General features: G+C 37.3%; 1 protein-coding gene across 1 annotated transcript; it reads right to left on the minus strand.

Moving 5' to 3' along the window:
* Positions 1–5,199: 5,199 nt before the first annotated feature.
* Positions 5,200–9,834, minus strand: LOC118797163 (transcription cofactor HES-6-like). The gene is made up of 4 exons (XM_036556416.1): positions 9,710–9,834; positions 9,128–9,214; positions 7,784–7,865; positions 5,200–5,858 (listed from the first exon to the last, which is right to left on the minus strand). The coding sequence occupies exons 1-4, from the start codon at positions 9,770–9,772 to the stop codon at positions 5,449–5,451; spliced, it is 642 nt and encodes a 213-aa protein (XP_036412309.1). The 5' UTR covers positions 9,773–9,834; the 3' UTR covers positions 5,200–5,448.
* Positions 9,835–12,988: the final 3,154 nt, after the last annotated feature.

A 12,988-nucleotide genomic window follows, 5' to 3' on the forward strand; every position in this document is an offset into this window, starting at 1 on the left:
TTATATTAATTATACTTGCTTCCATCAGCAAATGAAAAAGCTATGATGTACAAATAAACTGTCCAGTTTTTCTCTCTACATTCTCTATTTTTCCACAAAAGGATGTGTTTACCCTGAACAGAGTTCTTATGCTGTTGGTCCCAGGGGATTCTTTTCATCTGTCAGCCCCTCAGTTCGTTTTACAGGCCTGTTTTCTATAGGAATTACGCGTTGGCGACCTCAAGCGCCCTCCAACCGTGGCACACCATCTGCTCTGCTTTGAGTAAAGTGATAATGATATTGAGAAATCAATGCTGCATTCATTATCCATTGTAGTCCTGTAAAAAGGCTTTAAAGGAATATTACAGCATTTATGTAGCATAGAATTACCTGCAGCGACAGTTACCATAAACTTTTTGTACTTTGTAAAATAATAGAAAAACTTTTGACTCGAAAAAAAAGTATAGAAATAACTTAAACTGAAGTGGCAGCAGGGGATTCTGCTATACTGTAAGTTTGTGCTGAATGAACAGAATTTCTAACGAGACGTATTAACTGAACATCTTCTGCAGATACTGCAGATGGAGAATAGGCTGAAAATGTTGGAATATTCCTTTCAGGAATTCGGTTACTGAGTGAAAGCCACTTGTAGCGTAGACAGTTGCACACTATGAATTTTGGATGAGCTTTGGGAATAGCCCTCCAGCTTGTGGCAGATGGGCTGGTTTAACTTTAAGTTTGGCATGTGGGACCTTTATATACGGTTCCATAAGCCAAACAAATATCACACAGCTTTAGATTGATGAAAGAGGTCAAATGTCAGGCATCTGTTGTCGGATAGAAATGTCACTCATTCAGCCCTAAATGTGGTGCATATGTCCTGCGTTTCTACATGTTTATGTAGCTTAACACCTGTCATAGCTTGACCAACCCTTAGAAGTTGGCCATTGCAAAAGCATGTTGCAACTTTATATGAACCATATTATGTGGCCAAAAGTATGTGGCCACCCCTCCTATTTATTGAGCTCAAGTGTTTCAGCCACACCCATTGCTAACAGGTGTGAAAAACCACATACCTCTTCATGCAATTTCCATAGGCAGTGGAATGGAACTGAAGAGCTCATTGACTTTAAACATGGTGCTACCTAGATACAACCTTTGCCACAATTTGGTTCATAAAATTTCTGTCCTGCTAGATCTGCCCCTGTCAACTGTAAGTGCAAATGGAAGTGTTACACAGCAACACAGCTCAGCCACAGAGCGGTAGACCACACAAACTCACAGAGCGGGGGCTGCCAAGTGCTGTAGCGTGTAAAAATCACCTGTCCTCTGTTGCATCACTCTACAGAGTTCCGTACTGGTCCTGGAAACAATATCAGCACAAGAACTGCATGATGGGAGCTTCATGAAATGAGTGTCCATGTTCGAGCAGCTGCACACAAACCTAAAATCTCTTTGTGCAATGCCAAGCGTCGGCTGGAGTGATGTAAAAGATGCCACCACCAGACTCTGCAGCAGTGGAAACGTACATCATGCTTCAGTATCTGGCAGTCTAATGGATGAATCAGGGTTTGGTGGATGCTGGGAGAAGCTACTGGAAGCATAGTGCCCCCTGTAAAGTTTGGTGGAGGAGGAATAATGGGCTGGGGCTGTTTTCAGGGTTTGGGCCCCTTAATTCCAGTGAAGGGTGATGTTAATGCTACAGCACACAAAGACATTTTACACAGTTATACGGCTCCAGCTTTATGGCAACAGTTTGGGGGAGACCCGTTCCTGTTTCAGCGTGACTGTGCACAAAGTGAGTTTGTTAGTAGAAGAGAAGATATTTGATTACTTTATGAAATTGCTAGTAATTGCTCAAGCCTGTTGGTAAAGGGTTAACGGGATAATGGAAAATCCCCATTTGCTATATATTTATTCTAAGAATACTTTGTCAAAGCTTCTGCTCCAGAAACTCAATTCTGTCCTAAAAACAAAGCAAAGGAGGCTTTTCCTCTCCCAGCAGTGACTTTTTTTTAACTCTGTATTAAATGGAAAAATGCATGGCAATGTTTTGACTAACTTCTATTAGCTGCAGTTTATCAGTGTGCATTAGTAACTAGAAGAGGAAAGTGTGAACGAACTTCAATATGGCTTGACAAAGCCACAGCTATGAAATCACAGGTGGTTGCTAAGACTTATTATTCAGTGGGGAACCATTTAAAATGTTAATAATACATCAGTTACCTGTGTAAACCTTGCAGATCAGATCTGAAATAATTGCTTTCATCCTTTGTAAAAAATTGCCTCTTTGTCATTGTTTCATTTATTCCAGTTATGAACATTTAAACTGAACATTATTAGCCTAGTGGCTACTCTCACCATTCAAACTGCCTACTGTCAGAGATTCTGTTGCATTTCATAGCTTACCACGGCCAAGAATCACCTGCTTTTACAGAAAAGGGTCATTTGACTGTCAACAGCCATGGTTTTTTCATCCAATTTCTTCTCAGTTTTCAATAGTGGCTAATTCCTTCTGCTAGGTAGAAAGGCCTACTAAGCTGGGAGGCTGAAGACTATCTCATGCTTTCTCCGAGTCCTGTGAAGAGTCACCATGTCTTTTCAAACTGCTCCGAATGCGATGTCATTTAACAGCTCAACATGCTTTGAGGAGAACACTAACTGTACATTTTTTCACATGTTGGCTAGCATCACCCCGTGTGATGACTGGAAAGGAGGACCATCATACCCCCTTCAGATAGTGAGGCTAATTATGCCTTTTGGACTTCTGCTCATAGATGGCTGTAGAATCATCAAATTTGTGATAGACATGCATGACATGTAGGAGCTGGTGATTTTTAGAGTGGAGATCAAATGTGTCAGGATATTTTGCATAAGGGCTTCAAATAAAGCTCCTGAATACCTTTTAAAAATGTGGTGCTGTGTACTTTACAAATGTTTTTGTATCCAGTGATTATATCTGTATCTCCAAAAGGCTCATGTTGCAGAACATGTGCAGAGCAGGCAAATGCTTGGAAAAGAATGTTTACCAATGGACTAGCTGGCTTTTGTGCTTAATGACAGATACAAACCGTATCCAAAGAAAGCCAAGCTTGCCTTCATCGAACACAGACATGTCTATAACCTATAGCTCATTTATCAGGGTTGATATGAACAAAGTTAATTAAAAATGTAAAAGTTCATTTAACTCTTGTTTTGCATGTTTTACCAGACAATGAACACTGGGCACTGTAAAAACTTAACTTTAATACCATAAATAACGTTTAACAGTACAAGAACTAATAACAGGTTAAGTTATTCTATCATCGTCATTATAATTATCTATGAAATACAGCATAAGAAAGCAATATAAAATCAAATTTTCCCTCTACTAATAAATGATAATTGCCTGAAGTTGGGGAATAAAGAAAAATCTATGCTATTTTTTTCCACAATAATGGCAAATAAAAAGCTTTAACAAGGACTAAAATGACCCAAAACATGGCGGGACAAACTATACTAATATAATATAGTTATAGCATCTATCAAAAGAATCAAAGTAGCTATAAAATGAGTACTTATTAAGGCAAATGATCCGATGTATAAAAACAACTGGTTGTAGTTGAAAAAGTCCAATGCGTATAATGAGTGCATGAGTGCGTCAAGATGGGTCAGAGCCATATCCAAGTCAAAAGGGGAGCCAAAAAACCTTTAAAAATCCAACTCGCAGTTATATAATAAATCACTGTTGTAAGAAAACCATCTTCAAAAAATAGTATCTTCATAGAAGGACTTACATTCTTAACATGAAAACCTCTGTTGGTCCAAATCTTGTCAGTTCTGGTGGGCTTGTCCAGTTTATGCTTATCAAAGATGGAGAATAAAAAAAACTTCTTTTTGTTCCCAAAAATGGAGTTACAAGAATTTCTCATAGTAGCAGTGATAATTCTTGTCCAGCAGATTCATTTTTGAAGATTGTCACAGTGTTTAGAGGATGGTGTGCTATTCTGTCTTGCAACACCTTGACCCAAACCACAGCAAGATAAACTATAGGCATTATATATCCAAAAGTTTTGTAGACCCCTTCTCATCCAATGTTACTTCTAAAATCAAGGATATTCATAGGGAGTTTGTCACTGCAGCAGTAACAGTTTATACCCTCTAGCTAATACTTGGCATTGGGTGTGGTGACTTCAGGCTCATGTGCAGCTGCTCCAGAGCATCCCACTCTGTTAGTCAGTGCTTTCTACAGAGATTATACCAGCTATGTGTGAGCACCTGTGTCAGCCATAGGTGCACCTTAATGTAGCTGAATAAATAATTACTTGTGGGGAACCTTCATTACATGTCTGAATATTTTAGATAATTTGTATTTAGTAAAATCATCAAACGTGTATTTAAACTATGTAAGTATTGTAGTAATACTCATTTAATTTTTTAACTTTTGGTTGAAAATAAAAGGATTAAAATCTTGAAACGGCAAACAGAAAATTGTCCAATCAGAAATTTTTTTTTCCACATTTTATCTAGGTGGATCCATCCAAGCTAAGTGGTGAAATCAACCAATCACGCTTTGATTTCCAATGGGTTGCACCAATTTCATAAAGCTGTTGTTGGAATAAAACCTCGTATCTCCATTTTTGTCCATGTTTTTCAGTTTTTATCATAATTTGAAAATACCTGTTGTCCTTTACATTGTGTGTAAATTTCATGATGAATGGAACAAAAGAAACGACCCAAAATGACTTGGAAAAAGGTTTGGCTCCTTTGACTTACATTAAAAGTAAAGTATGATTTTTTTTTCCTTCTCCGGTAAAGTTATCATTTTGAGATACAAGGTTTTCTTCCAATCAAAGCGATAAGGAAAAATGCCACTCTAGAGCTTTCTGGAAGTTCTAGATACATTACTGAATGTGAATACGAGTGGTAGAGTGACCAATGTGTTTCAGTCACTTGTTAGAAATAGAAAACAGGGCTCTTTACTTAAAGAGTCACAGTAAAACTGCTAAGAGGTAAAATATGTTAATATGTATGTTACACAGTTCAAATAAAGCACAAAATGTATTTTACAAGATTCAAATATCTGTGTTTAGTCTAGGCCAAAAATGTTCATGTGACGTGCTGTTAGCTTAGCGCTAAAAGACTACTAGAATCCTATAGGAGCGCTAGCAGAACTTAGCATTATTGTAAAGGTGTTTCTTTCCTTGTTTTTGACAGAGCCTGGCTTTAGTAGTTTGAAGGGGTGTCTACAAATATTTGGATATGTATAGTATGTCTAAGGGGCTGTATGATGAAACAAGGTGATTTGATGTATAAAAAGGCTGAGTGTATTTGAGAGAGGCCCATAAAGCATGAATGTGTCCAGCAGCTGCTGTTTTCCGTTGAAAAACAAGGTTACAAGGTTTTCTTATGACTCCCATGGGGTTTGTCCATTTTAGTGTTTCTGCAATAATCAGAGGTTTGTGTTTTTCACTCCTGCCCCCTCTTGGCCTACCATGGTCTCCACATAGATGTGTTGTAGGTAATAGTGGCCTGTTCCTCTTCAGCTGGAATTGAACTCGATTCTCCATCAGTTTCCTCAGAGTCTGAGCACAGATCTTCACTGGAGGAGGATGACGATGAAGAGGAAGTTGGGGAGAGAGCTGCAGATGCCCCATTTGTTGCTCTGATTGGGCTCAGTATGGCAGAGGTCATTGATTGGTCAGCCATCAGGTCCAGCAGTGCCTCTGGAAGACTCTCCTCGTGTAACGGCATACACTCCAGCAGGTGGTTCAATAGCTCTGCAGCAACCGTGGCGTCGATTCCAGGACAGGTGGACACAAACGTGTGGACCTCATGCATGCACTGGATGTAGCCGGCGGCAAATCGCTCACTGGCCTCGTGACTCATGGTATCAGCTTCTACAGTCCAAATACACATACGCACATATTAGCAGAAGAATGAATCTTAAGACTTATTATTCTGTATCTGCTATGAATTATTCAACTACTACAATTAATTGTTTAATAAATAATTTTGTGTACATACTGTTACACTACTTTCAACAACAAATGACAGAAGTATCGGCAAAATTTGGGCTGTTTTTAGCATTTTTAGCTATGCTACATAGCCTACTTTTATAAACATTTATAGATTACAGTGTAACACGGCATCAGAAATCACATTTGCGAGTCTGTTTGAGATTACATAAGATCTTTACTCAGGTAGAGACGAGTGCATGATGATTTGGGTATGCGGTTTGCACAAGGCTAACGGCTAGCTATAAGCTTGTATTACTTAGCTACATTAGTCTTGTAGCTCCCAATACAGAATCTGATATATGGAAATATATGGATTCCAAATATATGACATATATAAGCATAAATAGATTCTCCCAATATCCAACATATTTGTCGCAAATGGCCATATTCAAATATGGGACATGTATTTCAGCCATATATCAACATATATAATATTGTTTATGATACATGTGCATATATGGCCATATATGAGATTTCCATACAAGTCCAGTGCAAAACTAAAGAATCAAACGTCAGCAGCAAACATGTATGATGGGTAAGTAATGAATCACATTTACTCTTGTTACTGTAATTGAGTACAGTTTTCCCTGTAACGGTACTTTTTGGAGTAGAATTAAATCATAGCACTTTTACTTTTACTTGAGTTAATTTTTAATGAAATATTTTTACTTCGCTACTTTACTTTTCATAACGTTACAGAGTAAAAATAGATTAAGCGTGTATCAGCTCAGAAACCAATTAGAATGAGGTGTGGTTAAAATTAAAAGATTCACCAATCAAAAAACAGCAGCTTCGACAGGAAAAACACTACAGAGATGTCCAGTCTAGTGAAGAAGGACAGAGGAGAACTGAACTAGCACACTTGAGGAACAGACTATCCAAACGGTCATCTGTATTCATTTTCACACAAACTAAAGAAAACGGCGCTGTTATCAGCAGCCGAACACGAAACGTGCTGAGATATACTTTCGCAGCTCAACTCCAGCCTGAGGCAGCGTTAGCTGAGCTAACTAAAGCTGGGTGATTTGCTGATGTTGCTGCTGATTGTAATGGTGTAAATGTTCTGAACAGATTTCAGTGTAAATATACAGTGTGAAGGCTGTGAATGTGTTTACTGTCTGTAGAGGTTCACACCTATTAACGTAAGCTAGAGTCCAGGGAGCTGATGGGCAGCAGGACTCACTAAAATTACATTATTAATTTAGCAATCTGCTCATAATTTCGACTCAAACAGTAACAGCCTCTACACGTCTTTCAGGGAATACTTTAGTGGAAACAGATAAACTAGGATGTCTTATAAAATCATCTAACCATGAAATGCATGCAGTTTAATGTAAACCTCATTCCTTACACAGCTCACAGAAAGATGTGTAAATATTCAGTAGCAGGGCGAACTGTGATCAGTCTCAGCTCTCAGAACTTCAGCTTTAGTGTTTTTCTGTACGGATTATATCCAATGATGTAGCCGAGTCAGCTCAGAAATATATTCAGGTTGTGACGGCATAAATACGAAAAAGTAACTAAGTAACTCAGTACTTAAGTAGTTTTTTTATGAACTACTCATTTACTCTTACTTGAGTAATTTTATTTACTAATGCTTTTACTTGTACTTGAGGTAACTATCATTACAGTAACAGTTTTCAGGATTTTCAGTACTCTTTACACCCCTGGATTTTTGATAACCGATTAATTACAATGAAAGAAGGTCAGAAGGAAAATTGTTGTACTATAATTGTTGTAAAAGAGTCATAAATGAGCAGTGTGTGGCTGAGGCAGGTCTGTGGGAGAAGGTGTGCATGTTTTACCGTGAGATTGATGCTGCAGGATGTTCTCCACCCGCTTCACTGTCAGCTCGAGCACTTCTGCGTTCTCCATTTTTGCCTGCAACTGCACAAAAGCTAAGAATTTAGACCTGTTTCTTTCAGAACTAGGCAACATTTATTGTGGAATAAAAAGAAAGTCAGGTCAACTTAAAATTTTAATTCCACTTTCTATATAGCTTTATTTTTTGTTTCTAAACTTTTTACTTAGAAAAATAATCTCTCAGAGCACCGCATATCAGTTAGATCAACAAAAGTTAAGGTGTGATTACTCAAAAAAACAAAACTGTGGTGAATGTGGTTTATGTTGAGCTTGCTTAAATATCTTGTGGATTTTACTCAGTTCCCCCCACTGACTCCCCCTAACACACAGTGTCCCAGGCCTGAGGGGAGGGGGTTGGTGGGGGGTTGTGCTACTCTCAGACTTCAGACCATGGAGGACTGTGGCACTGGCAGGATTTGAGCTTATGATCTCTTGATAATTAGGCAGAAGAACAGTTATCTGTGCTGAAATAAATTAATGATGATATAATACTACATGTGGATTAATAATTGCTACCATTTAAATTATTAATCATTTGCTTAGTGATAACAAATAACTACTTATCTGTGCTTAGTTTTAAATGTTTTACACAATATTTTATAAATCAACCACTGTTGAAATTCTAACAAAATGTAGACAATAAAACATAATAATAATAATAATAATAATAATAATAATAATAATAATAATAGGAAAGAAAAGAAAGAAAAGAAGCAAGAGACAACGACAAAAAATAAAAATATTAATTACAATGTATTGTTGAGTATGAAATAATATAGAAATAAAGAAATAATATATAATATGTAATATAATGATTATAACTATTATTATTACTATTATTAAATAATAATTGATTGCTTTGATTTCAATGATTGAAATGTGTAGAATTTAAGAAAGAACACATAATTAACAACTACACTGATCAAACGGATCATTTAGTTGCTATTTTTAAAGGCCTGTTATTATAAAGTGTTGCCTGGGTTTCATTTGAAATGTTTAATATCAATGATAATAGTTATGTTGTTTTTGTTTGTTTGTTTTGTTTTTTTTTGTTTGTTTGTTTGTATGTTTTTTTAATGTTGTATTCACTGAAGGACTAACCGTGGATTTTGATGGTTATCTTGGCTCAGATATATATCTATTATTCTAAAGCAGGAACACTGATGTTAGATCAGGTCTCATCACTTCACACAGTGATGTAAAAGGCACAGACTGGCCCAGATCAACATTTTTACTCAGAGAAGTTTAACAAATATGAGCTTTGATGTTAAATCTGCTCCTCCTACCTCTGTCTCGGTGATGAGGTTGCGGAGCTCCTGCAGGCTTTCATTAATTCTCGCCCTCCTCTTCTTCTCCACCAGCGGCTTACGGGTCTGTAGAGGCACCAGGAGTTCAGGTAAGGGTGGTCAGTTTAGATGAATAGCCCATTAAAACCAAGATTATATCTCTAGTAGAAGTAACAGAATCCTATATTTCCCCACAGAGCTGCAGAAAACGTCTTAGTACATCTAGCCTCAATCCAAAATCCTTATAAAATGTCCTTTGTATCCTCACCAGTTTTGTAAGTTTAATGTAATGTTCATGAGGGCCGAGATTTCATGATGTCCACTTAAACACTCTGTTTATTATTTATTACAAACACTCTCTTTTATTATTTATTATAAACACTCTCTTTTATTATTTATTATAAACACTCTCTTTTATTATGTAGAGGTTCTGTAGACTTTAACACACATCTCACACATCTCATTTACATAAAATGGTTCTAGAAAGAACTGCAAAGATTCTTCAGGAAACCAAAGGTTGTTCCTCTGTGGACTTGCTTTGCTTTATTTTTAATAGTTCTCTCTACCTGAACCAGCTCCTACCTTCCTGTCTCCTCGCGCGCTCGTCTCCTCCTCCAGACTGAATCCGCTCCTAAAGGGGGCCATGATGTCACAGGGTAGGGGGTGTGGGGGGCTCGAGCAGCCGTAGTGTAGTCCGTGTGTGGGAGTTTGTGTATGTGTGTTTGAGGCTTCAGTGTGGCTATATACTGCCCCATTTGCATGTGAATGCGATGCCCTGCGTGCACCGGGCTTCAGCTTCAGCCAATCAGCTCACACTCTTTTGTCCTGAGACAGTGAGGGTTGAGGGTGGGGGAGAGAGACAGGTGTTCAACACAGAGCAAGATAGAAAGAGATAAACGCAGACTTCCACTGGAAACAGAGTCAGACCATATATACACACACAGACACACACATATACACACACTTGAGTGCTACAATAAAATTGTTTTATATATTATGTAAATATATATATACATAAATATGTGTATACAAACATATATATATATATATATATATATATATATATATATATATATATATATATATATGTCTGTAGGTTTGTATGTGTGTAAAATGTTCCTCATTTACACACACATATTCAACTTTTATACAATTAATAAAATGATAAATTCATTACATATATTCATTAGAGACAGCTATGTACTATATACCCTATGCCATTTTTCCATCCAAAAACAGTATTTCGGTATAAAAAAGACATTTCAATTCATATTTAGTTAGAAACAAGGAGGACGTTTAGTCTTTTCTTGTTAACTGTTAATTATCTTGTAATACCTTGTTTTCTGTTTGGTTTCTATTTCTGTTTCCCCTTTTTTCTCTTATTTATGTTTACACATATTACTTTTGCAGTACCGTAGCTTGTAACAGTCATTGTGATAAAGCACTGAGAGAGAGAGTGAGTGAGAGAGTGTGAGAGACAGGGTGGGGGAGAGAGAGTGGGGGAGAGAGAGTGTCTTGTCTGGACCCTTCCACACAGATACACACGCGACTGGCGTGAGACTCCCGCCCTTCTGCTCTACTTTATAGAAAAGCGAGTGAGAGTGGGGGGTTTATGAGGGAGCAGCTGGCAGATTCAGCCTGCTTGCCTGTTTGTCCGTGAGTGTGCATGTTCTGTATCATAATTATTGTTATCACCATTATCACTACCATCACCATTACATTACAGTTATAAATATATAATGTATAATTGTTATAGATCAGTGTTCACCAATTTTACCCACGATGGGCCGGTGTGGCTGCAGGTTTTCGTTATAACCAAGAAAGAGCACACCACCTAAAACTCAGTTTTTTGGAGACCAACGGATTAAGCAAGTGGAATCGGGTGTGTTTCTGCTTGATTGAATTGAAACAGCCACTCTACACCTTCCTAGATAAGGTTGGTGACCCCTACTACAGATAGACAGATCGACAGAAAGATCAAAGATAGAATACCATCACTAAGATTGTCAATATCGTAATTATCGTCATTACACTGTAAAAATCAGTTCAACCAAAAAAAAATGACTTCGTATAGTAGTGTAAGTAGTAAAGTATTTTAGGTTGATTAAAACTTGGTAATTTACTTGTTACCACATGAAATATTTTTTAGGTTGAATTGATGAGCCATTTTTCCAGTGTACCATCATCACCATCATCACTGTTGTCATCATAATACAATCAGCATCATCACTATTATCAACATCAGCAGCATCTTATGCCCAGTTGAATATGCTGAATATCATTTCTGTGATTACACTTCAGCCATTATCATGGTTATGCAACACTAATCTCTATGGTAACACCACGTTCATTACCATGGTTACACTATAATCATTTCCATGGTTGCATCACACCCACATTCATGGTTACACCTCACCCATTTTTATGCTTATGCTACACCTATTTCTATGATTACAGTACACTGCATTTATTCCCATGGTAACAGCACATTTATTCCCATGGTAACAGCACATTTATTTCTATGGTAACAGCACATTCATTTCCATAGTGACAGCGCATTCATTTCCATGGTCGCACTACACCCATTTTCATGTTTTCACTACACTCATTTCCAAGGTAACATCACGTTCATTTCCATGGTTACACTACACCCATTTCTATAGTTACACGAAACCAATTTTCAGGGCAAGACCACGTTAATTTTCCCATTTTCATGATAAGACAACATTCATTACCATGGTTACATAACACTCATTTCCATGTTTATTCTACTCTCATTTTTATGGTTACACTACAGATATGTCCGTGCTCACACTACTCTATTTTCAATGTTACACTATATCAATTTCTTTGGTTACACTTCACCCATTTCTATTGCAACAACGCATTACTTTCCATCGATATTTCCACGGTTACACTACATTCACTTCCGTACTTACATTACACTCGTTTCCGTGGTTATGTAACATCTATTTCTATGGCTACGCTACACCCATTTCCATGGTTGCACTGCACCCATGTCATGCCCCATTACCAGCTGAATGCTAATATTGTGAAGATGAAGGGGCAAGACAAATTGGACCTTATAATAAGGCTTTCATGATCGAACCACATGAAAATGACTATGTCCATAGAGTGTCAGTGTTATAAAATGTGCTGTTTATTCTAGGCCTCCTCAGTTATTAGTGACACTGATCTTATTACCAGTACAAAATAGAAACCAGCCCATTGTATGTCTGCAGCCCTTACTTTGTGGTGTATTTGAATGTGGTCAGCATTCAAATATGCACAGAAAATAAGCCTTTTTTATTTTCTGTGCATATTTACTGTGTTTTTTACCAATTATAGTGTGAACACAAAGTGGATTACGTACAATAGTTAAATACACAAATAAATACAAAACATTTCTTTATTAATAATAGGTTAATAGACTTACATGCAGCATAGAGGTCACAAATTCTACAGTATTAGTCAGCCAGCAAATAAACCGCTAGCCATTAACTTTATTATTATTTAATTAAATAAATTACAGTGTTAATCAAATAAATAACACAGGAGGATTAATAAAAGCCTCTACAATGCAGGCTACTGTAACTTGACTTCAGACAGGAAGCAATGAGGTTTGAAAAAAAGAGAGCTATTCTGGACCAAAGTCACCTCCAACACGCTCACCAACAAGCATATCTATAAGATACATAGCAGAGGAGGGTCTACAGACAGCATACACACACACACACACACACACACACACACACACACACACACATCTACACATGCAATACACACATGCGCAAAGGGTGGTGAAAAAGCTGCCACCTTTTATGAGTAGTGACATGCATGTATACAAGGTATGTGTTATAG

Source organism: Colossoma macropomum, unplaced genomic scaffold (assembly GCF_904425465.1).
Source record: "Colossoma macropomum unplaced genomic scaffold, Colossoma_macropomum, whole genome shotgun sequence".
Taxonomy (NCBI): Eukaryota; Metazoa; Chordata; class Actinopteri; order Characiformes; family Serrasalmidae; genus Colossoma; species Colossoma macropomum.